The following is a 27,171-nucleotide window of genomic DNA, read 5'->3' as shown; positions in this document are numbered from 1 at the left end:
TTCAATAAGGTAATATTTGTAAGTATTCGCACTTGTACTTGGCATATCAACTGGCACAAAGTAAGCGTTCAATGTTAGCCACCGTCACCATTATGCGTTCATATATTTTATTTTTTTTTTTTTTGAGACGGAATCTCGCTCTGTCGCCCAGGGTAGACAGAATACAGTGGCGCAATCTCAGCTAACTGTAACCTCTGCCTCCTGGGTTCAAGCGATTCTCCTGCCTCAGCCTCCTGAGTAGCTGGGATCACAGGCGCGCTCCACCACCCCTGGTTAATTTTTTTGTATTTTTAGTAGAGACGGGGTTTCACCATGTTGGTCAGGCTGGTCTCGAACTCCTGACCTGATGATCCGCCCGCATCGGCCTCCCCAAATGCTGTGATTACAGGCGTGAGCCACCGCGCCCGGCCTACGCTTTCATAATTTAATAATACCTTATAATAATTATGAACGGTGTCATTCCACGAATAATTTATTCCCTGGTCGTTGACTGAGAACGAGGTTGACAAGGATTCATAAACAGCCATTTCAGTCCCAAAGAGCTTTCAGACAAGGAAGCCAGGACCGGCTTCACAATCCGAGACAAGCGGCAGCGTGACGTCCCCACGTCCGCTCCCAGGGTCACGTGACCCGCAGCCCCTCCCGGACTGAGCGGGTCCCCAGCGGCTGCGACAGCAGCGTCTGCGCCTGCGCGGAGGCAAGCGCGCTCTGCGGCGCGGTCCGCTGTGGAGGCGGCGCGAACAGTCAGGGGGCGGCGGATGGCTTTGAGGGGCCCTGCGGGCTTGGGGCCCGGCTCTCGAAGGCCGTTGGACGAAGCGGTGGCAGGGGCCGAGGGGCGCGAGGCGCCGGCCCTTGTGGCGGCGGGAGGCGCGCCAGAGGACGATGAAGAGGACGATGGCCGTGGCCGGGGCCTGCTGCGCTGGGACGGCTTCTCCGCCTGGCTGCACTGCGTGTGTGTGGTGGGCTTCGACCTGGAGCTGGGCCAGGCCGTGGAGGTGAGGCCCGGCCCCGCCCTTTCTCCGCGCTCCTCCCCTGCGCCGGGGCGGCTGCAGCAAAGCCAGCGGCCCGCGGGCTGACCGGCCAGGACCCTGTCGGCGGCGCATCCGGGCGTGGCCAGTCTCCCCTCCCGCGCTCTTTCGGGCTGCGGTCCTACGGCACTTCCCGTGGGAGGATCTTGGGCTGCGGCTAGGGGTGAAAAGTTCTCTCTAGGCCCCTCCTAAATACTTGTTGATGTTCATCCTACTCTTTCTTTATTTCTTTTAAACGCAGAGTCACAGAATTAACTAAAAGGGTTAGTAGCACCCACCCGGAGAAGCCCGCAGGCAGGATGTTTGTTTGGTACTTTTTCAAGAACAATGCCCATAACAGATGATGAACTCTAGTAGCCGAACTTGCACAACCAACTTTTAAGGCTCAGATTGTTTTAGTCATTTGCAGTAACTGTTTGAGCGTTTCCCTCAGCCTGAGTCGAAATGCTTATCTCAGCACGCATTTTCTCCCTTTCCTCCTTTTGTGCCTCATTTCTGTTTCTTTTTCTTTTTTTTTTTTTTTTAAGACGGAGTTTTTGCTCTTGTTGCTCAGGCTGGAGTGCAATGGCGCGATCTTGGCTCACTGCAACCTCTGCCTCCCGGATTCAGGCAATTCTCCTGCCTCAGCCTCCCGAGTTGCTGGGGTTACAGGCATGCGACCATGCCCGGCTAATTTTGTATTTTTAATAGAGACGGGGTTTCTCCATTTTGGTAAGGCTGGTCTCGAACTCCCGACTCAGGTGGTCTGCCCGCCTAGGCCTTCCAAAGTGGTGGGATTACAGGCGTGAGCCACCGTGCCCGGCCTCATTTCTGTTATTTTTTTTATGTTGCCTCTGGAACAGTTGGTGTGAAACTACTGTCAAGATGAATGTAGGGAACATCATTTGCTTGTCAATCAGTCAACTTTTCCATTCTTATGTATGGCCCCTTACCGAAAGGCTTTAGAAACATCTATTCTTGACGTTGTTGAAGGTCTTTTTAGCATAAGGAATTGCTTGTTTTCATGTGTCCAAGGAAATTGTTATCAGAAGGGCGTTTGTTTAGACGTTTTTGTTTTGGTTTTTTTTTTTTTTTTTTTTGGTATTGGTGACAGATTTCGATTTCATTAATACTGTAGTGGCCTGGTTGACTAAGAAAATTAGCTAGGAGTAGTTTTCTTAATGCGAAGCTACTGCTTTCGTATTCAGCCTGCCTTCTGGATGTTTTATTGTAACACAGTTCAGCGACATTAAGTTTCCACTAAGAACCAGGCATTATGTTAGTTGCGGAGCATACAAATAGGATGTGCTCTAATCTGTATTTGTAGATTGAGGCAATAATTTAGAGGAGAACCAAGAATTAATCATAGTAGCTGATAAGGCCAAATGCAGTGCCTGGCACCTAGTGGCATTCTATAAATACTTTTGATAGAATGGGTGAATATGTGAGCAATTCTTTATCTTATTAAAGTAAGAAAAACAGTTCCCAGAGATTTTGAGTAAGAGATTTATAAGCCATTTATTATTCACCTTGCCATGTTAACCTGAAGTTATATGTACAGCAAGATACAATTTAACCAGAAAGCATAAGAATGGGTTGTTGTAGTTGATTGTGTATTTAAATAGCTAAAGGAGATTCTTTTGGATTCTCATTATTTGGGACATTCTTTATAACGTGAATATGTTTTTTGACCAAATAAGCAGAAAATATATTTGAGATGCTGCAAAAATGTGAATTATTAAAGGACTTATTTTGAATTTCATTTTCCATAGTGTATACCACTGTATAGAGTTTTTTCTAGGTCAGGAGTTCTTAACCTTTTGCTTCCTGGATCTTTTAAAAATATGAACATTGTGAATTTTCCACTAGGAAAAGGCTGAGTAAGATGAAATCATGTATGTGGTTCCATGTATGTGGTTTCCAGCTATTTAAGACATAAACCTAGTAGGGCTTCAGAAAATGGCTAGAGTTCAGAACCAGGGAAACCTCTTGGTTTTGCTCTTTTTTTGTGTGCAGATCTTGTTTATATTTCATGCTCCCTGCAAACTGCCTTCTTCCCCTTCTCTGATTTTTTTTTTTTTTTCTTTAAAGACAGAGTCTAACTTTGTCAGCCAGGCCGGAGTGCAGTGGTGTAATTTCGGCTCACTGCAACCTCCACCTCCCAGGTTCAAGTGATTCTCCTGCCTCAGCCTGCCAAGTAGCTGGGACTACAGGTGCATGTCACCATGCCCAGCTAATTTTTGTTTTTTGAGAGAGAGAGTCTTGCTCTATTGCCCAGGCTGGAGTGCAGTGGGGCAATCTCGGCTCCCTGCAAGCTCCGTCTCCCTGCAAGCTCCGCCTCCCAGGTTCACGCCATTCTCCTGCCTCAGCCTCCCAAGTTGCTGGGAGTACAGGCACCCGCACCACGCCCGGCTAATTTTTTGTATTTTTAATAGAGACGGGGTTTCACCGTGTTAGCCAGGATGGTCTCGATCTCCTGCCAGTGTGATCTGCCCACCTCAGCCTCCCAAAGTGCTGGGATTACAGGCGTGAGCCACCACGCCTGGCCTGCCCAGCTAATTTTGTTTTTTTTTTGTTTTTTTGTTTTTTTTAGTAGAGACAGGTTTTCACCATGTTGGCCAGGCTGGTCTTGAACTCCTGACCTCAAGTGATACACCTGCCTCAGCCTCCCAAAGTGCTGGGATTACAGGCGTGAGCCACCGCACCTGGCTTTTTTTTTTTTTTTTTTTTTTTCCTTAGAGACATGGTCTGCCTCAGATTGGAGTGCAGTGGCATGATCATAACTCACTACAACCTCGAACTCCTAAACTCGAGGGATCCTCCTGAGTATCTATGAATACAGACATGCACCACTACACCCGGCTATTTTTAATTTTTTTTGTGGGGACAACGTCTTGCTATGTTGCCCAGGCTGGTCTCAAACTTGTAGCCTCAAACTGTCCTGCTGCCTCTGCCTTCCAAAGTGCTGGGATTATAGGTGTTGAGCCACCATGCCCAGCCCTTCTCTGATCTTTAAGGTGAGAAGCTAACGTTTTTAGCCACTTCAGTGAAAAAGAGTGAATCTTTAACTCACTTCCAAAGCCAGAGGAAGATAATCTGGCCTGGTTTGGGGCAGGTTCCTACTCTGATACAATTGGCTAAAGCCCTGAGTAGAAGGGGGAGTGGTTCACCTTGCATAAAATGTCTTTTAAGGCCCTGTCCTAAGTGAAGGGGGTTAAGGAGGTCTTTGAGCTAGGAAGAAACTGAACAAGGTGTTGACTGCAGGGGATGTGCTGAGCTTCTTTTCCCCTGAAGTGGCTCTGGAAGCATTACCACAGAATCAAAGTGTCCTCTGGAACAAGGTTTGAAACCTCCTGGGTTTGATATACTGTGCCTCACTTTTAGCTTTGAAATTACCAATTATTTAGTAAAGCCTTAATTATCTGAATACAGAATTACCTTATTTATTCAAGTTCTTTTTTTTTTTTTTTTTTCTGAGTGAATAATAACATACTCATTGCTGAAAACTTGGCAAGTAAAGAAATCATAAACACTAGGCCGGGCATGGCGGCTCATGCCTGTAATTCCAGCACTTTGGGAGGCCGAGGCGGGCAGATCACGAGGTCAAGAGATCGAGACCACCCTGGCCAACACGGTGAAACCCCGTCTCTACTAAAAATACAAAAATCAGCTGGGCGCAGTGGCATACGCCTGTAGTCCCAGCTACTCGGGAGGGTGAGGCAGGAGAATCGCTTGAACCTGGGAGGTGGAGGTTGCAGTAAGATCGGGCCACTGCACTCCAGCCTGGTGACACAGCAAGACTTTGTCTCAAAAAAAAGAAAAGAAATTATAAACACTAGAAAATATCACTCTTAATTCTACTAAGAGGCAACTGCTATTAATATTCGGCATTTTTGTTAATACTTTTTTTCTTTATATAATTTTGTATCTGTCAAGGATTAACTTGATTGTTAGGAACAGAAACCTCAAATAAACTTAAGTAAAGGGACAGTGATTGTAAGGATTCCAGGCAGTCTTTTGGAATCCAAGTGTGTGGGAAGCAGGGATGAACCTGTGGGATTTGGAAAGCCCCAGGCCTTTGTCTCTGGAGCTGTGTGTTTTTTTTTTTGTCTTTGGTCTTTGCATGTCTGTTCTTTTCTCCATGCTGAAGCTGGTTTGTGCTGCAGTGGCCTCAGTTTCTGCTCCCCCGTTACTCTGCTTGACTTTGGGTTTCCATGGTACTGATTTTAGCCAAACTCTTTTTCTGGAATGAGGCTGAAGCTTAATACTGGAGTATCTGATTGGCTCAGCATGGGATAGGTGTCCCATTTTGTTCACTTGTGGTTAGGAGACAAGGTTTCGCTAGCAGTAGCAGTCACTTAGGCTCACCCCTGCAATAGGAGGGACACTTCCAAAGCATAGTCTGGGCGGCAGTCTCCTAAACATGTCTACTATGAGTCTGCTTTTATTCATAAATATTCTCATAAACAGTTTGTAAAATGATTAGACTCTTAATAAGCCGAGTGTGGTGGCTCATGCCTGTAATCCCAGCACTTTGGGAGGCTGAGGCGCGTGGATCACTTGAGGTCAGGAGTTCAAGACCGCCGTAGCCAACATGGTAAAACCCTGTCTCTAATAAAAAAATACAAAAATAGGCAGCTTGGTGGCACATTCCTGTAATCCCAGCTACTCGGGAGGCTGAGGCAGGAGAATCGCTTGAACCCGGGAGGCAGAGGTTGCAGTGAACTGAGATCATACCACTGTAGTCCTGCCTGGGCAACAGAGTAAGACTTTGTCTCAAAAAAAAAAACAAACCCAAAAAACAAAAAACTCTTCATAAATATAATTTTACAAAGCAGATGTTCTTTTCTTTTTTTTTTTTTTTTTTGAGGTGGTCTTACTCTGTCACCCAGGCTGGAGTGCAGTGATGCAATCATGGCTTACTGAAGCCTTGAACTCTCGGCTCAGGTGATCCTTCTGTCTCAGTTTCCCCGGTAGCTGATACTGCAGGCATATGCTTATGCACCAGGCTAATTTTTAAATGTTTTGTAGAGATGGGGTCTTGCTTTGTTGTCCAGGCTGGTCTCAAATTCCTGGCTTCAAGGGATCCTCCTGCCTCCACCTCCTAAAGTGCTAGGATTACAGGCATGAGCGACCACACCTGGCTGTCAGCCTATCCTTTGAAACTTTGAAGCCAGGTATTGACTTTTCTCTAGCTATGAAAGTCTTAGAGGGCATAGTCTTCCAACAGAAGGCTGTTTCATCTACAATGAAAATCCGTTATTTAGTGTAGCCACCTTCATCTTTTCTCTTAGATTTTCTGGATAACTTGCTGCAGCTCTTTATCAGTCCTTGCTGCTTCACCTTGCACTTTTATGTTATGGAGACAGCTTCTTTCCTTAAACCTCATGAACCAGCTTCTGCTAGCTTCCAACTTTTCTTCTGTGGATTCATCACCTCTCTCAGCCGTAACAGAATTGAAAAGAGTTGCGCTCTTGCTCTGAATTAGGCTTTGGCCTAGGGAATGTTCTAGCTGGTTTGGTCTTCTATCCAGACCACTCAGACTTTCTCCACATTAGCAGTAAGGCTGTTTCACTTTCTTATCATTGATGTGTTCACTGGAGTAGCATTTTTAATTTCCTTCAAGAACTTTTCCTTTGGCTGGGTGTGGTGGCTCAGACCTGTAATCTCAGCGCTTTGGGAGGCTGAGGCAGGAGGATTCCTTGAGCCCAGGAGTTCGAGACCAGACTGGGCAACGTGGTGAGACCCTGTTGCATAGAAAAAAAGAAAGAAAAAAAGAACTTTTCCTTTGCATTCACAAGTTGGCTGTTTGGTCCAAGAGGCCTAGCTTTTGGCCTGTCTCAGCTTTTGACATGCTTTCCTCATTAAACTTAAATCATTTCTAGCTTTTGATTTAAAGTGAGAGATGTGTGACTCTTCCTTTTACTTGAACACTTAGAGGCCATTATAGAGTTATTCATTGCCCCAGTTGCAAATATTGTTGTGTCTTACGGAATAGGGAGGCCTGAGGAGAGGGAGAGAGATGGGGTAATGGCTGGTCAGTGGAGCTGTCAGAACACATGTATTTATTGATTAAATTTGCCATCTTATATGGGCATGGTTTGTGGTGCCCCCAAACAATTACAATAGTAACATCAAAGATAACTTATCACAGACCACTGTAACAGATACAATAGTAACAAAAAAGTTTGAAATATTGTGAGAATTACCGAAGTGTAACACAGAGACACAAAGTGAACACATTGTTGGAAAAATGATGCTGATAGACTTGCTTAATGTAGGCTTGCCACAAACCTGTAATTTGTAGAAACTGGTAACTGCAAAGCACAATAAAATGATGCACAATAAAACAAGGTATGCCTATATTAATAAAAGGAGAAGGAAGGATGGTATTGGAAGGCGACAAGCGTTTACTGCCTTACCTGAGAGCAGTTATAATCTTATGTAATCAAAGATTTATTTTGAAAGATTTCTAAGCTTGGGTTTTATGATATAAACTTTAGTAACTTTGAGCCGTTTGAGAGCCAAGGGTATATGTGCCTGAAAATTCTACACCATTATGTAACTTTGAAATAAAGGATTATGTTCTGTTTTACCTGGGATATGGAAATGTCTGTTAATGCTTATTGAAAATGAGGCTAAACATTTATATCTTGGTAAATTTAGGCTATTTTTGTATCATTGGGATTCTATTTGAGTTATTTTGTTCTTCTTATCATAAGAATCATCTGGGGCATTTGTTACATATGAGGATTCTGGGGCTCACCCATCTGCTTAATCAGAATCAGTTCCAGATGATCATTATGTGTAGGCATGTTTGGAGTATGTTTTTTAATTTTCTCTTTATATAAACTTTTCTGTTTTTCTTGTAAACCAGCTGTTGTCAAAATGTGGTCTGAGGACTTCTGGGCATCTCTGAGACAGTTTCAGGGGATTTATAGGATGTTTTCAAACTATGTATGGCTTTTCTTCATGTTCTTCAACCAGAACAGCATATTGCAATAGAATGAACATAGAATGATTCTGCCAAGAGCAAACATTAAAGAAAAACAATTTTTTTTAAAAAAAAGAATGAATGCTGAAGCAGATATGAGAATCTAGTTATTTCTGTTAAATCAGACATTAAAGATATTTGCAAACATGTAAACAATGCCATCTTAGTAAGGTTTTTGTTTTGTTTAGGAATACAGGTTGTGTGTTCCTAATCTAAACATTCAGAATCTGAAACGCTCCAAAACCTGAAACTTTCTGAGTACTGACATGATGCTTTTTAAAGGAAATGCTCATTGGAGCATTTTGGATTTCAGGTTTTTGGATTTGGGATGTCCAACTGAGTAAGTATAATTCAAATATTCTAGAATCTGAAAAGATCTGAAATCCAAAACACTTCTGATCCCACTAAGCATTTTGGATAAGGAATACTCAACCTGAATATAGTTACTTTTCATAAAAATTGAATATGTTAATGAGTAATAGGTTATTATTTTAAAATAAATTAACAGTTTTTTTAATGATACTTTTAGTTTCTACAGTGGTGAATGTTGATAGATATAACTCATATAAACAAGAATTCTAGGCTGGACGTGGTGGCTCACGTCTGTAATCCCAGCACTTTGGGAGGCAGAGGCAGGCAGATCTCCTGAGGTCAGGAGTTCGAGACTAGCTTGGCCAACATGGTGAAACCCATCTCTACTAAAAATACAAAAAAAAAAAAAAAAAAATTAGCCAGGCATGGTGGCGCATACCTGTAATCCCAGCTACTCTGGAGGCTGAGGCAGGAGGATCACTTGAACCAGGGAGGCGGAGGTTGCAGTGAGCCGAAACTGTGCCATTGCACTCCAGGTGTGTGCCACCATGCCTGATTAAATTGTTTTATTTTTGTGTTGCCCAGTGTGATCTTGAACTCCTGGACTCAAGGGAACCTCCTGCCTCCACCTCCCAAAGTGTTGAGATCCCAGGCATGAGCCATTGTACCTAGCCTCATTTATTCCTTTCCGTCACTAATTATTAAGTAATATTTGGACTTTATTTATTTATTTGAGACAGGGTCATGCTGTGTCACCAGGCTACAGTGCACTGCAGCCTGGACCTCCCAGGCTCAAGCAATTCTCTCACCTCAGCCTGTCAAGTAGCTGGACTACAGGTGTGTACCACCATGCCTGGCTACTTTTTTGTTTTTTTGTAGAAACAGGGTTTTGCTGTGTTGCCCAGACTGGTCTTGAACTCCTGGCCTCAAGTGATCTGCCTGCCTCAGCCTCCCACAGTCCACCTGCCTTAGCCTCCCAAAGTGCTACGATTATAGGCATGAGCCACCATGCCTGGCTTTAGATTCTTTTCTTGAAACAGAGTCTCGCTTTGTCACCCAGGCTAGAGTGCAGTGGCACGATCTCAGCTCACCGCAACCTCTGATTCCCAAGTTCCAGCGATTCTCCTGCCTCAGCCTCCTGAGTAGCTGGGATTACAGGCACGTGCCACCGCACCCAGCTAATTTTTGTATTTTTAGTAGAGACGACGGGGTTTCACCATGTTGGTCAGGCCGGTCTCAAACTCCTGACCTCGTGATCTGCCCACCTTGGCCTCCCAAGGTGCTGGGATTACAGGCATGGGCCACCGTGCCTGGCCCATAAACTCTTTTTTTTTTTTTTTTTTTTTTGAGACGGAGTCTCACTCTGTCACCCAGGCTGGAGTGCAGTGGCACAATCTTGGCTCACTGCAACCTCCACCTTCTGGGTTCAAGCAATTCTCTGCCTCAGCCTCCTGAGTAGCTGGGATTACAGGTGCCCACCACCACACCCGGCTAATTTTTGTATTTTTAGTAGAGATGGGGTTTCACCATCTTGGCTAGACTGGTCTTGAACTCCTGACCTCGTGATCCACCCGCTGTGGCCTCCCAAAGTGCTGAAATTACAGGCATGAGCTAAACACTTTTTAAATAAGGGAACTGGAACTTAAAGAGGTAACTTGCCCCATATCACTTGCTTAATAAGCCAGGATTTGAACCCTGGTCCTTTTGATTCTGAAGCCTAATTTCCCCCCACTATACTGTGTTATTCTGGGTACAAAATTAAGCGACTTTTGTTTACTATTTAGGGAAACTGAAGCAAAGAAGACGTGAAATGCTAGCGGTAGCTTGAACTAAAATTCTTAAATTCTTGGTAGTAATAGTTTACCTCATTTCTCAAAGTGTTCCTGTTTACATGCTAATACTCAGTGTAATAATAGTACCCAGGGCTATTTTCTGAGTTGTATGAACTGCTTTTAGCATTTTTGTGATCCTTTAGTTGGCAAAATGCTTTACCGTCCTGTGGAATGCACAGTAGATACTTGCTTCTGTTTGGACAAAAGACCAGTGTGACCTATGTCAATGACATAAAGTTGGATTTCCTGAATGTAGGGTTTCTAACTGATAATAGTTTATAACCATGGGCAGATGAAGTGAGATGATAATATTAATAGTACTCATTTCTAGTGTATTGTGAGGATTAATTGATACAACACAGTGCCTGGCACAAGGAAAACACTTGATAAAGTTAGCAATTGTAATTATTTATTGAGTTTTTCTGAAATAATGAAATAATTACTCTTTTGGTCTAGTTTATTTGAATTCTATCTGTATTACTCATTTAGTGAATTCCTACCTAACCTTAAGAGTCCTTTGTAAGTAATACAGGATCAGTATGAGGGTAGCATCATTAAATTTTTGTTGGTACCTATTATAATAGGAGCACTGGGACCATTTGCATAGACCATAATAAGTACCTAACATGCACAAAGGATTCTATTATGTTAATCAGTAGATGAAGACATGAGAATCCCTGCTCTCCAGAATTTAACTGAAGAGACAAGTAAGAGCATATAGTCGGCCAGGTGTGCTGGCTCATGCCTGTAGTCCCAGCACTTTGGGAGGCTGAGGTGGGTGGATCACTTGAGGTCAGGAGTCCGAGACCAGCCTGGCCAACATGGCGAAACTCCGTCTCTACTAAAAATACAAAAAAATTAGCCAGGCGGGATGTTGCACACCTGTAATCCCAGTTACTTGAGTGGCTGAGGCAGCAGAATCGCTTGAACTTGGGAGTTGGAGGTTGCAGTGAGCTGAGATCATGCCACTGCTTTCCAGCCTGGGTGACAAAGCCAGACTCCGTCTCAAAAACAAAACAAAACAAAAAAAACCATGTAGTCAGTGGTCCAGAGACTAAGTGAAAATTTCTGGTGGAAGGTGAAAATTGATTTGAACCTTAAGGGTTGCGTAATTTAAAATTTCAGCTTATATAATTAAAAAATTATACATAATATTTATTGAGGAAAAATTACAAAAAGAGGCAATAGAAATCACTTATTTCCCCTGCTGGATGGAATTTGATAGGCGCATAAATGGTGAATCAGTTCTTAAGCATGAGCAAGGGAAGAAGCAGGAAAGTTCAAAGCATCTTTAGAATTAATGAATAGATCATGTACTGAAATACTATGATCTTCAAGATCTTAAGGAAAAAAGCAGTGTGTAAAGCTGTGAGAACAGAACAGAATGTAATATATATATATATATATATATTTTTTTTGAGACGGAGTCTCACTCTTGTTGCCCAGGCTGGAGTGCAATGGTGCAATCTTGGCTCACCAAAACCTCCGCCTGCCGGGTTCAAGCGATTCTCCTGCTTCAGCTTCCCGCAGAATATGATTTATGTTAAGAAAAAGTACATACATAATTTTTCTTTGAAAGATACATAGGAAATTGTTTAACAATGGTTATTGAAGGAAGAAAACCTCAAGCTCAATGGGAGAGAGACTATGATTTTATGCCTTATTATGGTTTGAATTATTGTGTCTATGTTTCCATTTTTAAAAATTCAGGTATTCACATATAAAATTCACACTTCTAAAGTGTATAATTCACTGGTTTTGAGGTTTTCACAGGATGTGCAACTAACACCTCTATCTAATTGCAGGACATTTTCTTCACCCCAAAAAGAAACCACATACCCATTCCACTTTTTCCCTGGCATCTAGCAGCCACTAATAAGCTTCTGTCTGTATGCTTTCCATGGGAGTGGGATCATATACGTTCATCCATGTCATAGTATGTATATGTACTTTATTCCTCTTTATGGTTGAATAATATACCATTGTATGGATATATCACATTTTGTTTATTCATTATTTAATGAAAATTTGGATTGTTTCTTTCTTTTTTCTTTCTTTCTTTCTTTTTTTTTTTTTTTTTTAACAGGGTCTTGCTCTGTTGCCCAGGCTGGAGCACAATGGCATGATCATAGCTCACTGCAGCACTGACCTCCTGGGCTCAAGCAACCCTCCTGCCTCAGCCTCCTGAGTAGCTGGGACTACAAGTGCCTGCCACTATGCCTGGCTAATTTTTTTTTTTGAGGCAGAGTCTTGCTCTGTCACCCAGGCTGGAGTGCAGTGGCGTGATCTCGGCTCACTGCAAGCTCTGCCTCCTGGGTTCATGCCATTCTCCTGCCTTAGCCTCCCTAGTAGCTGGGACTACAGGTGCCCGCCACCACACCTGGCTAATTTTTATATTTTTAGTAGAGACAGGGTTTCACTGTGTTAGCCAGGATGGTGTCGATCTCCTGACCTCGTGATCTGCCTGCCTTAGCCTCCCAAAGTGCTGGGATTACAGGTGTGAGCCACCGTGGCCTGGCTAATTTTTAAACTTTTTTGAGGAGACAGAGTCTCACTATGTTGTCCAGGCTTGTTTTTACTTTTTGGCTATTATGAATAATGCTAATATGAAAATTTGTGTACGAGTTTTTGTGTGAACATGTGTTTTTACTTTTCTTGGGTATATACCTAGCATTGAAATTGCAGGGCTATACTGTAACTCTATGTTGTAACTTCTTGAGAAACTTCCATAACTGTTTTCCACTACTGATATATGAGGGTTCTAAGGGTTCTAATTTCTCTGCATCCTTATCAACTCTTGTTATTGTCTGTCCTTTTGATTACAGCTGTCCTAGTAGGTATGAGCCGTGTCTTATTGTGATTTTATTTGCATTTCCCTAATAACTAATGCTAAACAGTGTTTTTTCATGTGCTTATTGGCCATTTTCATTTTTATTTTTTGGAGAAGTATCTATTAACATTTGTGCCCATTTGAAAATTGGGTTATTTGTCTTTTTATTGTTATATTTTAAGAGTTCTTTATGTATTCTATATACTAGACCCTTATTAGTTATATTAATTGTGTCTTAGCCTGTTCAGGCTTCTCACAAAATACCACAAACTGGGCAGCTTATAAACAATATCTGTTTATTTCTCATAGCTCTGGAGGCTCAGAAGTCCAAGATCAAGGTACTGGCTGATGTGGGGTTTGGTGAGGGTACTCTTTCTGATTCATAGATGGCACCTTCTGGCAGTGTCTTTGCATGGTGGAGAGCTAGCTCTCGGGTCTCTTTGATAAGAGCACTAATCTCAATCATGAGGGCTCTGCCCTCACGACTTGATCGCCTCCCAAAGGTTTCACCTCCTAATACCGCTATCACCTTGGGGTTTTTGTTGTTATTGAAGCAAGGTTTTAAATTTTGATGATATCCAATTTATTTATGTTTCCTTTTGTTGTTTGTGCTTTTGGTGTCATGTCTAAGAAAACATTGCCTAATTCAAGGTTGTGAAGATGTATTACTGTTTTCTTCCAAGAGTTATATAGATTTAGCTCTTACATTTAGGCCTTTGATCCACTTTGAATTGACTATTGTATATGCTGTGAATTAGAGCTGTTATTTTTTTAAACTTTATTTTGAGATTAGGTAAGAGTTATAAAAGTAACTTACTCCACCTGAAGTTAACTTTTGTGCTTCAAAGAACATACAGTCCATTGTTCCCACTGCTGCTGCTGCTCTTTTAACAGTTCTAGTTTCTCACAAATTTCTGTCCATAATCCTGCTCAGCACCCTGTACCATCTCTATATCTCGCTTTTCCTCCCGAGCTGCTGTTAGGCTGTCTGTTGCATTTGTAATTCCTATAGTTCCTCACCAGTAGTGGCTGAGCTCCCGCCTTCCCAGCCTGTATTTTTGACTCATTCAAGGTTAAAAATTCTCCAGCAGCTTCTTTAATGTAGCCCACAATCCCCTACATAGTCTTCTCTCTCCTTACTTCTTCAGGCTCACCTTGCCCCACTTCATCAGTGAGCAACAATGGACCATTGATGTGGAAGGTACACCCTCATGTTATGGAAGCAGAAACTGAGGCATAGACTGGCTAATGATTTCCCACAAGGACACATCTAATTAGGACCAAAACATGGTTTTGGTACCAGTACTGTACTTTCCATCCTTCCCCACTGCCTCTTAAGAGTTTGAAGATGCAGAGCTGTATTCATTTATTTTTGCCCAAAGTCAAGGTGAGTAAATGTGAACTTTAAAGAAAATTTGGGCTTTAAAGAAAAAATTGAAGTGAAGAAGAGATGATAGGAAGAAGCTGAAGATTTGGCTTAGGATGGTGGAATAAGAAGTAACAACAACAGTGAAAAAGAAAGAAGGCAAAATGCTAATATTTTGTCTGTTGCCTTCTGTGAGGGCAGGTGGGAATATCTAGTTAACTGTGTTTCCTAAAAGCTAGAAAGATAAAAGAATAGGATCTGTGCATATGGTAACCATACCAGTGCATCCTATTTTCAAATATTTGTCTTGTCTTCCCACAAACCATCTGTATTAGTCTGCTATGGCTACTATAACAAAATACCAAAAGACTGAGTATCTTTTTGTTTTGTTTTGTTTTTGTTGTGAGACAGGGTCTCACTCTGTCGTCCAGGGTGGAGTGCGGTGGCACCATCTGGGCTCACTGCAACCTCCACCTTCTGGATTCAAGCCATACTTGTGCCTCAGCTTCCTGAGTAGCTGTAATTACAGGTGTGTGCCACCATGCCCAGCTAATTTTTGTAATTTTAGCAGAGACAGGGTTTTGCCATGTTGGCCAGACTGGTCACTCCTGGCCTCAAGTAATCTACCTGCCTTGGTCTCCCAAAGTGCTGGGATTACTGGCAAAAGCCATCGCACCTGGCCTGCATGTCTTAAATAACAAATGTCTATTTCTCTTGGTTCTGGAGGCTGGGGAAAGTTTAAAATCAAGTTGCTTACCAATTTTGTTCCTGGTGAGGGTCCTCTTCCTGGCTTGCAGATGGCTGTGTTCTTGCTATGTCCTCACATGGCAGAGAGAAAGAGAGAGAGATCTCTTGTGTTTCCTCTTATAAGGGCACAAGTGCCATCATGTGAGCTCTACACTCATGACCTAATTACCTCCCAAAGGCCCTGTCTCTAAATATGATTGGAGGTTAGAGCTTTAACGTGAATTTTTGGGGGATTCAGTCCATAGCACCATCTAACTGGACTAGATATCTCTGGATTTGAGCCCCAACGTATTTCTTATCTCCCCAATTGCCTGGAAAAAAAAATCTCATCTTAAACTATTTTTGTTCTCTTTGTAGAAACCAACCACCATTTTATGCCCCCTCTGAGGGCAGTTCAGTGTGTGAGGTACTCTTTATGGGTCTTGAAGAACGTGTTTCTCAGAAGAAAATAGTAGCTGTTTATCAAGGCATTTATGTGCTGGGAGAATCTCCTGTTGATTTCTGATAAGCTGTAGAGATATCTTTGTTAAAATTTAAACATCTATATTCTATAAATCTATATTTATCCTGGAAAAAGTATCAGGAGAAATTATCCTGTGAATGCCAAAAGAATTTGGTATTTAGTCTAAGTGGATTATAACAGAAAGTTCTTTTTTTTAAAAGAGTCATTTCCTTTAGGAATGGCTAAATGAGATGTGTTGGACTGGTTTAAAGAGATATTGTGATGAGTTAGTGATTTTGACAAAAATGGCTGAGTAGTTCAGCATTTAGATGGTTGGATATTAAAGATGATATAACAACTTACAAAGAATGGGATATAATTAACCCTTACCAAGTGCTTCTATTTAGGAACTGAGAAGGATTATATTAATCCCAGCTGATAGGGGAAAGAGTCAAACTTCCCATAAATGCAGTCTGATACAAAGCCAGGAAGAATGTTGAGATCTAATGAATTAAGATACAGTAGTGCTTTCTGCCATCAAGGAAAAAAAGCAACCACGATTCTTTCTGTTAAAAGTGACAGGAAGGCCGGATGTAGTGGCCTCCCAGCAATTTGGGAGGTGGGAGGCAGGAGGATCATTTGAGGCCAGGAGTTTGAGACCAGCCTGGGCAACATGGCAAGACTCCATATCTACAGAAAATTTGAAAATTAGCCAGGTGTGGTGGTGCATGTCTGTAGTCCCAGCTACTGAGGAGGCTAAGGTGGGAGGATCGCTTGAGCCCTGGAAGTCGAGGCTGGGGTGAGCCACAGTTGTGCCACTGCACTCTAGCCTTGGTGATAGAACAAGACTCTGGAGACTCTGTCTCAAAAAAAAAAAAAAAAAAAAAAAAAGGACAACAAAGTTAGCCCAAACTGGCATAAGAAAACAAAGTTTATTGATTCATGTTATTGCAAAGTTCACAGGTAAGCCTGACTCAAGGCACAATTGAATTTATAGTTGAAATAATGTAAGGACTTGGTTTCTGTCCATCTTCCTGCTGTCTTTCACTGTAGAGAATTGATTAAAATGATAGGCCATAGGAATAGCAGGTGGAATTTATTAGAAGGTACCATTAGAGCCTTACATATCAATGGGAAATAGTTTTTTGTTTGTTTGGAGCAAATAGTGTTGGGAAAGTTGACGATTTAAAAAATAACAGTTTGAGGCTGGGCACGGTGGCTCATGCCTGTAATTCTAACACTTTGGGAGGCCAAGGCGGGTGGATCACTTGAGGTCAGGCATTCAAGACCAGCCTAGCCAACATGGTGAACCCTGTCTCTACTAAAAATACAAGAATTAACTGGGCATGGTGGTGCACACCTGTAATCCCAGCTACTTGGGTGGCTGAGGCACAAGAATCGCTTGAACCTGGGAGGTGGAGGTTGCAGTGAGCTGAGATCACACCATTGCACTCCAGCCTGGGTGACAGAGCGAGACTCTGTCTCAAAAAAATTAAAAATAAATAAAAATAAAAAATAGCAGTTTGAGCTATAGCTCAGAATTAAAGAAAAAGCCCATAAAATGTTAGAAGAAAATCTACAAAAACTTAATTCATTGTTTTCTAAGTTTCAGTCATTCCTTGTCATATTATTTGTACTATTAATATTTTTCTTTAACTGGATTCTTCACATCCCTCTGCCCCTTTTTTTTACTTAGCTATATCTTAAGCATTTGTATCCATGATATATTGATTTTGAGTGTCAGGTCTTTTTTCCTAATACACATTAAATTAAGTACAGTACATATAACTATTAAAATTTTAGAAGGGCTGTGCGCCATATAACATCTCCACTGGCATGTGTGCCATGCTTTTGGAAACAAGGATTTAACTGTTAAAAGATTAGAGAAGGATTTTTTCTAAGACATCTTGTAACAGCAAGAGAAGGCCTTTTTTTTTTTTTTTTTTTTAAATAATCTTATTCTTTTGCCAGGCTGAAAGGCAGTGGTGTGATTTCAGCTCACTGCAACCTCTGCCTCCCAGGTTCAAGCCATTCTTGTGCCTCAGCCTCCTGAGTAGCTGGGATTACAAGTGCCCACCACCATGCCCGGCTAAGTTTTTTGTATTTTTAGTAGAGACATGGTTTCGCCATGTTAGCCAGGCTGATCTCGAACTCCTGGCCTCAAGTGACCTGCCCACCCCGGCCTCCCAAAGTGTTAGGATTACAGGTATGAGCCATGGCACCTGGCCAAGAAGGACTTTTTTTTTTTGAGAGAGAGGGTCTCACCCTGTCACCCAGGCTGGAGTGGAGTGGCATGATCTTGGCTCGCTGCAGCCTCTATGTGCTTGGGGGGCCTGACTCTCCTAAGACAGCCATTAGTACCAGCAGGTGGCCTTTAAGGCACGTCCGGTATAATGTTTGAAAATCACTGGCCTTTGATAATTGGTGGCATGAGACAGGCATTACTACCAATGCATACAAGATGCCTTCTGTGACTAATGTATAGTGCCAGTTGACTAGTCAAGCACTGAGTGTGTAATTTTTGTCACTTTGATAAATGTTATGTCCATCTCCTAAGGAGGTCAGGTTGGTTATAACATAGAGTTTGGTTGGCTTGTAGAGTGTGTGCCCTTGGGTGTGTTGTTTACTATTGTTTGTTCTGGTGGTAGCTGATCTGACCTAGCCCTGCTTCCTTGCAGGGGCTGTGGGGCAGGAGTTTCATCAGAAGGTGGCTGTGGTCACTGCAGACACTAAAATAACCTAAGAAAATGCATAATGATCCTTTAAAGGGACCAGAGAGAATTAGGATAGCCTTTATTGTGGAGATGGTCCTTGAGGTTTCTTAAACTGCAGATAATTATTTTTCCTTTTCATTTTTCTTTTACTAATAACTAAGTAGTTAGGATGTGTATTACTTGTTGGAGTCAGTTGAAAAATATTATTTACTGAAGTAGACGCCAGCTGAAAATTATGTTCTCTTTAGATTATAGGCTACCAAAGAAGACTCAGTAAGCTTTGAGTTATTAGTCAATTGGTAAATGGTTCTTGATAACTTAATGATTTTACCAATCTTTTGGAGATAACTTTAAACCAAAAACTTTTTTTACCTAATGTAAATATTACTCAATGCTCCCAGCTTTCCCCCTTGTTTCATTATTAAAGTTTGTGAACTGTTTCTTTTTGTTTTGCTTTTTGTCTTTTAACTTTTATTTTAGGTTTCTGGGTACATGTAAAAGTTTGTTACGTACATAAACTCATGTCTCAGGGGTTTGTTGTGCAGATTATTTCATCACCCAGGTGTTAAGCCCAGTACCCAATAGTTATCTTTTCTGTTCCTCTCCCTCCTCCCACCCTCCACCCTCAAGTAGACCCCAGTGTCTGTTGTTTCCTTCTTTGTGTTCATAAGGTCTCATTATTTAGCTCCTCCCACTTATAAGAGACAATATGCAGTATTTGGTTTTCAGTTCCTGCATTAGTTAGCTGAGGATAATAGCCTCCAGCTTCATCCACGTTCCCATAAAAGACACGATCCCATTCTTTTTTTATGGCTGCATAGTATTTCGTGGTATATATGTACCACATTTTCTTTATCCAGTCTGTCATTGATGGGCATTTAGTTTGATTTAATGTCTTTGCTATTGTGAATAGTGCTGCAGAACTAGTTATTTATTTATTTTATCTTATTTATTTATTTTTTGAGATAAGAGTCTTGCTCTGTAGCCCAGGCTGGAGTGCAGTGGCATGATCTTGGGCCCACTGCTACCTCCACCTCCCAGGTCCAGGTTCAAGCAATTCTCCTGCTTCAGCCTCTGGAGTAGCTGGGATTACAGGCATGTACTACCATGTTCAGCTAATTTTTGTATTTTTAGTAGAGATGGGGTTTTACCTTGTTGGCCAGGCTGGTCTTGAACTCCTGACCTCGTGATCCACCTGCCTCGGCCTCCCGATTTCTTTTTTTTTTTTGAGACGGGGTCTTGCTCTGTCACCCAGGCTGGAGTGCAGTGGCGCGATCTTGGCTCGCTGCAACCTCCACCTCCCAGGTTCACGCCATTCTCCTGCCTCAGCTTCCCCAGCAGCTGGGACTACAGGCACACGCCACCACGCCCAGCTAATTTTTTTGTATTTTTAGTAGAGACGGGGTTTCACCGTATGGTCTCGATCTCCTGCCCTCGTGAGCCTCCCACCTCAGCCTCCCAAAGTGCTGGGATTATAGGCGTGAGCCACTGCACCCGGCCGGCTTCCCAGTATTTTTAAAAAAATATTCTTGACTGGGCACGGTGGCTCACGCCTGAAATCCCAGCAATTTGGGAGGCCAAGGCAGGTGGATCACCTGAGGTCAGGAGTTCAAGACCACCCTGACCAACATGGTGAAATCCCCATCTCTACTAAAAATACAAAATTGGCTGGGTGTGGTGGCACATGCCTGTAATTCCAGCTACTCAGGAGGCTGAGGCAGGAGATTTGCTTGAACCCGGGAGGGGAAGAATCACTTGAACCTGGGAGGTGGAGGTTACAGTAAGCCAAGATCGCACCATTGCACTCAAGCCTGGGCAACAAGAGTGAAACTCCTTCTCAAAAACAAAAACAAAAAAAGCAAAAAAAAAATCTTCATTATTGTGGATATATAATAGTTGCACATATATATGGGGTACATGTGATATTTTGATGCAGACATGCAATGTATAATGATCAAATAGAGTTATTGGGATATCCATCACTTCAAGCATTTATCATTTCTTTGTGTTGGGAACATTCCAGTTCTACTCTTTAGTGATTTTGAAATACACAATAAATTATTTTTAACTGTGGTTGTCCTATTGTGCTACCAAACACTAGATCTTATTCCTTCTATCTAATTGTATTTTTGTAGCCCTTAACCATTCTTTCTTTATTCCCCCCTCTCAAACCCTTACTACTCTTCCCAGCCTCTGGTAACTTACCATCATTATTCTATTTTCTATCTCTGTGAGTTCCTCTTTTTAGCCCTTACATATGAGTGAGAACATGTGATATTTGTCTTTCTGTGCCTGGCTTATTTCACTTAACGGTTCTACCCATGCTGTTGCAAATGACAGGATTTCATTATTTTTTTTCTTTTTCTTTTTCTTTCTTTTTTTTTTTTTTTTTTGAGACGGAATGTCATTCTGTCGCCCAGGCTGGAGTGCAGTGGCGTAATCTCAGCTCACTGCAACCTCCGTCTCCTGGGTTCAAGTGATTCTCATGTCTCAGGCTCCCGAGTAGCTGGGATTACAAGCATGAGCCACCACACCCAGCTAATTTTTGTATTTTAGTAGAGATGGGGTTTCATCATGTTGACCAGGCTGGTATTGAACTCTGCACGTCTCAGCCTCCCAAAGTGCTGAGATTACAGGTGTGAGCCAATATGCCTGGCCTGGATTTCATTTTTTTAATGGCTGAATAATATCCCATTATGTATATGTACTGCATTTTCTTTATCCGTGCATCTGTGAACTATTTCTGAAAGTGATTTGACCATAACCAACTACTATTTTAGACTAATGTTATATATATATTTTTGTTTGTTTGTTTTGAGACGGGGTCTTGCTCTGTCACCCAGGCTGGAGTGCAGTGGCGTGATCTCGGCTTACTACGATCTCTGTCTCCCGGGTTCAAGTGATCCTCCTGCCTCAGCCTGCCGAGTAGGTGGGACTACAGGTGCATGCCACCACACCTGGCTAATTTTTGTAATTTTAGTAGAGACGGGGTTTTGGCATGTTGGCCAGGTTGGTCTTAAACACCTGACCTCAAGTGATCCGCCTGCCTTGGGCTCCCAAAGTGCTGGGATTACCAGCGTGAGCCACTGCGCCTGGCCTATAATATGTTTATAACTAATGTTTATAATATGTTTAACAAAATTTAACTCTTTTCTTCCAGGTAATTTATCCTCAGCATTCCAAACTTACTGACAGAGAAGTAAGTAAAAATACTGCTCTGTATAGTTTACTGTTATATTTCTGTTTGTTTTTATTGATTATGTATGTGTCAGCATACATCACTTTTGTTTTCTTTTTCAGAAAACCAATATTTGCTATTTGTCTTTTCCAGATTCAAATTCAGGTAACTGTTTTTCATACAGTGTTTCTGTTTAATTTTATACTAAGAATACTGGTTATACTGTTAATGTATGAAAATTGATTGAAATAGCATATTAGATTGCAAACAGATCAATGATTTTTATTCCTATTTTAATGATGCCTAGTCATGTCATTGTTGATTTTAGTAGCTTCAACTCTTAAAATAACTGTTATGGTGTGATGAGGTAAACCATCAAGGAACAATAAACTCTTAAAATAGCGAAGAGGTTGAAAATCAGCGACATTGGTATATTTGGGATTCATGGAGTATGTATTAAATAGTTTATATAGTATGTAGTTTACTTTCAGTTCAGAATCTGGGAGCTTACCAGGAACTCTGTAAAAGCCGTGAACCTAAAAAAAGCCAGGATAAATTTGGTTAGGAAGCAAGGCCATAAGTTACGTGCAGTAGTTTATATGGGTTAATATAGGTAAAGCCTTGGCATAGTGCTTGGTGTATAGAAAAAAACATACGAGGGTCTGTTTATTGTTGAGCTTGGTTTTGTTAGTCTCTTTCAAGCTCTTCGTTTTGTGTGGTCCTAATCATTGACATCCTTCAGGTTACCTCTTGTGTTTCACTTTCAAACTAGCTTTTCTTGGCTTATAGTGACCAAAACATTTAGCTTCTCAGGCCACACACAGTTATAACCCTATAGCAGAGACAGTCTAGTTTTCTTTCCCTTTGTGGTTACTTCCTTTTTTTTTTTGAGATGGAGTCTCGCTCTGTCACCCAGGCTGGAGTGCAGTGACGCGATCTCAGCTCACTGCAAGCTCCGCCTCCCGGGTTCACACCATTCTCTCACCTCAGCCTCCCGAGTAGCTGGGACCACAGGCGCCTGCCACCACGCCCGGCTAATTTTTTGTTTTTGTATTTTTAGTAGAGACGGGGTTTCACCATGTTAGCCAGGATGGTCTCGATCTCCTGACCTCGTGATCTGCCCACCTCGGCCTCCCAAAGTCCTGGGATTACAGGCGTGAGCCACCACACCCGGCCGGTTACTTCTAATATTGTGCTAGTTAGTTCATTTAATCTGATTCGAGAGATTTGACAGTTAAAAAAAATTTTTTTTAGCATTTTCTCCTTTCTGTATAAATGCTTCCAGAATTTTTTTCCTATCCATTTGGAACTCAGCTTTGGTGAACTATATGAAAGAAAAGTGATATCTTGGTAAATTAGATACTGCCTTTTAGAGATCCCAGTAAGGGGTTTTTTCTGACCTGGAATTATTTTGGTGTTTTTGGCCCATTTATGAAATAATGATGCAGAGGTCTTGTAGGAATGTATCTTCATTTCAGTTAACATTTTTCTTATAAAATCTGTACATACACTTCTTATATACTGTGATGGGATAGATTTCCAGGTCTCAGAGTAAGCTGAGTTGTATGGATTGCAGAATGAACTGACTTTCTGCATGGAATCCCAGTGAATTATGCTGGATGCTCTTCTCTTTCAGATCATAGCTGGTTGTCATGGCTCCTCTCTCTTTTTCACTTCTCTATATGAGCATGAAGGGGATCAGAATATACCACCCCCAAATATACCACTTTGGCTTAAGAATTATTTTGAATTGAAGGCAACTGAGAAACAGCAGATGCAAAAAGAGCCCTTTACCCTCCCCCTATATGCCTAAAAGCAGGACATACATTTCCTTTTGTGAAGGTGTCACCCCTTCCCTTTCCCATACCAGGAAGAGGAGAAAGATTCTGAATCACCAGAGAAAACTCTTATCACTGGAGTTGGTACCAGCTTAATTCTGCATAAATAAGCCTTGCTAAAATAACCCTTATCTTTCATTAGTTTTACCCATATGTTTACCTTCCCACAGATTACCACCCCTAGAAGTCCAAATCCTTTTTCCTTTGTCTGCATTTTAGTTTCTTTTGTTAAAATGGTATCTAAGCTCCCAAGTTTAACCACCTCTTTGGGTTTTTACTTTTTTTCTCTGAAGCCTTTGTATGCATTCGAACTAAATCTTTTCTCGTTAATCTGTTGTCTGTTTATTTCACAGGCCCCAGTTAGTGAACCTAAGATGGTAGAGGAAAAGTCCCCCGCACGCATACATCAAGGCTGAGAAGTTAATTCTGTGGTGTTTAGATAGCCTATATCTAGTTTTATAGCCTCTGCATGTGTCATTATCAAAAAAATTTTTAAGTACTTTTGGCTTATGAATGACCTACGGATTTTTTTTTTCTTTTTTCTTTTTTTTTTTTTTTGAGATGGAGTTTTGCTCTGTCACCCAGGCTGGAGTGCAGTGACACGATCGCAGCTCACTGCAACCTCCGCCTCCCGGTTCAAGTGATTCTCCTGTCTCAGCCTCCCAAGTAGCTGGGACTCCCTTTGCCTGCCACCATGCCTGGCTAATTTTTGTATGTTTAGTAGAGATGGGGTTTCACTGTGTTGGCCAGGCTGGTCATGAACTCCCGACCTCAAGTGATTCGCCCGCCTCAGGCTCCCAAAGTGCTGGGATTACAGGCGTGAACCACCGCACCCGGCTGATTTTTTTTCTTTTCTTTTTTTTTTGAGATGGAGTCTCGCTCTGTTGCCCAGGCTGGAGCGCAGTGGCGCGATCTCCACTCACTGCAAGCTCTGCCTCCCGGGTTCACGCCATTCTCCTGCCTCAGCCTCCCGAGTAGCTGGGACTACAGGTGCCCACCACCACGCCTGGCTAATTTTTTGCATTTTTAGTAGAGATGGGGTTTCACTGTGTTAGCCAGGATGGTCTCGATCTCCTGACCTTGTGATCCGCTCACCTCCGCCTCCCAAAGTGCTGAGATTAGAGGTGTGAGCTACCACGCCCGACTGATTTTTTTCTCATAGATATTATTTAATGCTTTTTTTATGTGCTGCACATCAAATGAAGTGTGGTTCTTGTGACTTGAAGTATGGTTGGTACAAGGAAAATCTACAAAAGACCTGAAAGCAGGCACTTTGCTGTCTTAACAGATCATCATTATCCTAGGTAGCAAGAGACTATATGTTTTGTAAATATTTGAAATTGCTATTTTCAGTTGTAGTTATCCATACAGTTTGGTTTTTTTATGTGTTTATTAAATGAAAGTTGGAGGCCGGGTGCAGTTGCTCACACCTGTAATCTCAGGACTTTGGGAGGCTGAGGCGGACAGAAAACTTGAGGTCAGGAATTCGAGACCAGCCTGGCCAACACGGTGAAACCCCATCTCTACTGAATATACAAAATTAGCTGGGCGTGGTGGTGTGTGCCCGTAGTCCCAGCTACTCAGGAGGCTGAGGCAGGAGAATCTCTTGAATCAGGGATGCTGAGGTTGCAGTGAGCCGAGATTGTGCCACTGCACTCCAGGCTGGGCGACAGAGTGAGACTCCATCTCAAGAAAAAAAAGGATTACTGTACCAACTTTGAAATGAATTTATTATTTCCCAGGATAACCTTTAATTGCTGTAGAAGAAAGTCCAGACAGTAGAGCAGTCTTTAGGAAAGAGACATAAATCAAGCCTTTATTTCCATTGTATACCCACTTAAAGTAAAACAGCATGTTAGACTAGATGAAAAAATGACACAGATAAAAATGCTTTTGAGATTGGAATCGTTTGCCCTTCCCCGCCCCTCCGCCACCTTAGATTCTCCTAACTTTAAAAAAGCTTTGTTTGGTTGGTTTTTTAGGTTTCAGTTTTTTGTTTCATTTGAATGGCTTTTATCTTTAGGAGCCTAAGTTTAAAGAGGGCCTTCCCTCTGATAAATATTTGTCCAGTGTTTTTTTCCTTATCATTTACCATTAACACCATCTGGATGTAGGTGTTCCTGAGGCTTAAGCTGTGACGAGTGCCCAAGGACAGAAGTCACTGTATTTTAAACATGTCCAGAGAAAAAAACTCAGCATTAGTAGAGAGAGTTTGAAGCAATGATGAATCTGAGGGAAACATTAATCCTTCTTGTTCTGGATGGACTTGACATGCAGACAATATTCGTCTCAACACATTTCTTCTTTGCAGACAGCAGGGACATCATCATGTGCTTTACACTTCCCAGTTGCTAAAGCAGCACTTCTCATACCGTGTTGAAGGGCCAGTTGGGGTTTTTAATATTTCCAGTCAGTTATGGACCAATATTTTTGAAAAACAATTTAATTGAATTGTTAGAAAAATAAAATGAAATGAGGAAAAAAAAGAAATGTAAAATAAAAGTCTAATTTTTTTTTTTTGAGATAGGGTCTTGCTCTGTTGCCCAGGCTGGAGGTAGTGGTGTGATCTCGGCTCACTGCAACCTCTGCCTACTGTATTCAAGCAATTCTCCTGCCTCAGCCTCCTGAGTAGCTGGGATTACAGGTGCCTGCCACCGCATCCGGCTAATTTTTATATTTTTAGTAGAGATGGGGTTTCACCGTGTTGGCCAGGCTGGTCTCAAACTCCTGACCTCAGGAGATCCACCCGCCTTGGCCTCCTGAAGTGCTGGGATTACGGGCGTGAGCCACTGTGTCTGGTCTAAAAGTCCAAATTTATTACAGTAATATCAAGTTGCTATGAAAGTTTCTAAATGTGTATTCTCAACTTGCATATTTATTTGGTTATGGAACAGTAACAAGAGTTTATGGACTGGCATCAGTCTATGGAAGAAATTGTGAGAAGCTCTGGTCTAAAATACTGTTTCTCAGCAACCTAGCTTAACCACCCTAATCACAGAGAGAGTGACTATATAAGCTGAGGGTCAAGGGAGGGGGCTGGCTCTTGAAGCTTCACGTTTTGTCTTAGTCTTAGACATTTTGATCCACTCTGTAGCTATGTTTGTACAAATATAAAAATAACATTTTAAGGCCAGGTGTGGTGGCTCTCGCCTGTAATCCCAGCACTTTGGGAGGCTAACGTGGGAGGATCACTTGAGCCCAGGAGTTCAAGACCAGCCTGGGCAACATAGCAAGACCCCATCTCTAGTGAAATTTTTTTTTTAAAAAGGCCAGGCACAGTGGCTTACGCCTGTAATCCTAGCACTTTGGGAGGCAGATCACCTGAGATCAGGAGTGTGAGACCAACCTGGCCAACATGGTGAAACCCCATCTCTACTAAAAATACAAAAAATTGGCCAGGCGTGGTGGCACGCACCTGTAATCCCAGCTACTGAGGAGGCTGAGGCAGGAGAATCTCTTGAACCCGAGCAGTGAAGGTTACAGTGAGCCTAGATCCCGCCACTGCACTCCAGCCTGGGCAACAGAGCGAGACTCTGTCTCAAAAAAATAAAATTATGTAAGTTAATTCTTATAACTACGTTTGTAAAAGAAAAAGTCAATTTCCATTAAGATTTTTCTATTTTTCAGTGAATCATCAGAAAGCTATGGTGCTCATAGCATAACTTTTATATCTTTTTGGATCTTGTAGATCTTTAGTTTTCTTAGTGATCGTATTGGGTAAGATGCTTGGAATTCAGTACAGTTATAGGTCAAGTTGGGGAATTTTATTTTAGTGTCTTTGCGTGTTACTGCTGGAAGTGACTTTAGAGATTATCTAATAGTACTTCTTGATTTTGTTGACAAGGAAATTGAGGTGAATCTTTCCTCCAAATGTAACCACTATCCTTTCTTATAACAATACTTTTCTTTTT

General features: G+C 42.0%; 1 protein-coding gene across 22 annotated transcripts in view; it reads left to right on the top strand.

Annotated features, from left to right (window-relative positions):
* Nucleotides 1–650: 650 nt before the first annotated feature.
* Nucleotides 651–27,171, top strand: part of DENND6A (DENN domain containing 6A) — a 68,387-nt gene continuing 41,866 nt past the window's right edge. For 17 of the 22 annotated variants that reach the window (XR_010155244.1, XR_010155247.1, XR_010155246.1 and 14 more), the window contains exons 1-3: nucleotides 651–995; nucleotides 21,405–21,443; nucleotides 21,545–21,587. Coding sequence is in view for 7 of the 22 variants with exons in the window: in XM_516553.7 (XP_516553.3) it covers nucleotides 759–995; nucleotides 21,405–21,443; nucleotides 21,545–21,587 (319 nt within the window). In the remaining 15 variants the exon portion in view is untranslated. Of the gene's footprint in view, nucleotides 996–14,123; nucleotides 14,363–21,404; nucleotides 21,444–21,544; nucleotides 21,588–27,171 lie in introns of all 22 variants that reach the window. The other 5 variants (XR_008547272.2, XR_010155248.1, XM_063805902.1 and 2 more) reach the window with 1 other exon arrangement.

Source organism: Pan troglodytes, chromosome 2 (genome assembly GCF_028858775.2).
Source record: "Pan troglodytes isolate AG18354 chromosome 2, NHGRI_mPanTro3-v2.0_pri, whole genome shotgun sequence".
NCBI classification, from domain to species: domain Eukaryota; kingdom Metazoa; phylum Chordata; class Mammalia; order Primates; family Hominidae; genus Pan; species Pan troglodytes.
The sequence above is the reverse complement of the archived record's forward strand: the minus strand, read 5'-3'. Positions and strand labels throughout refer to the sequence as shown.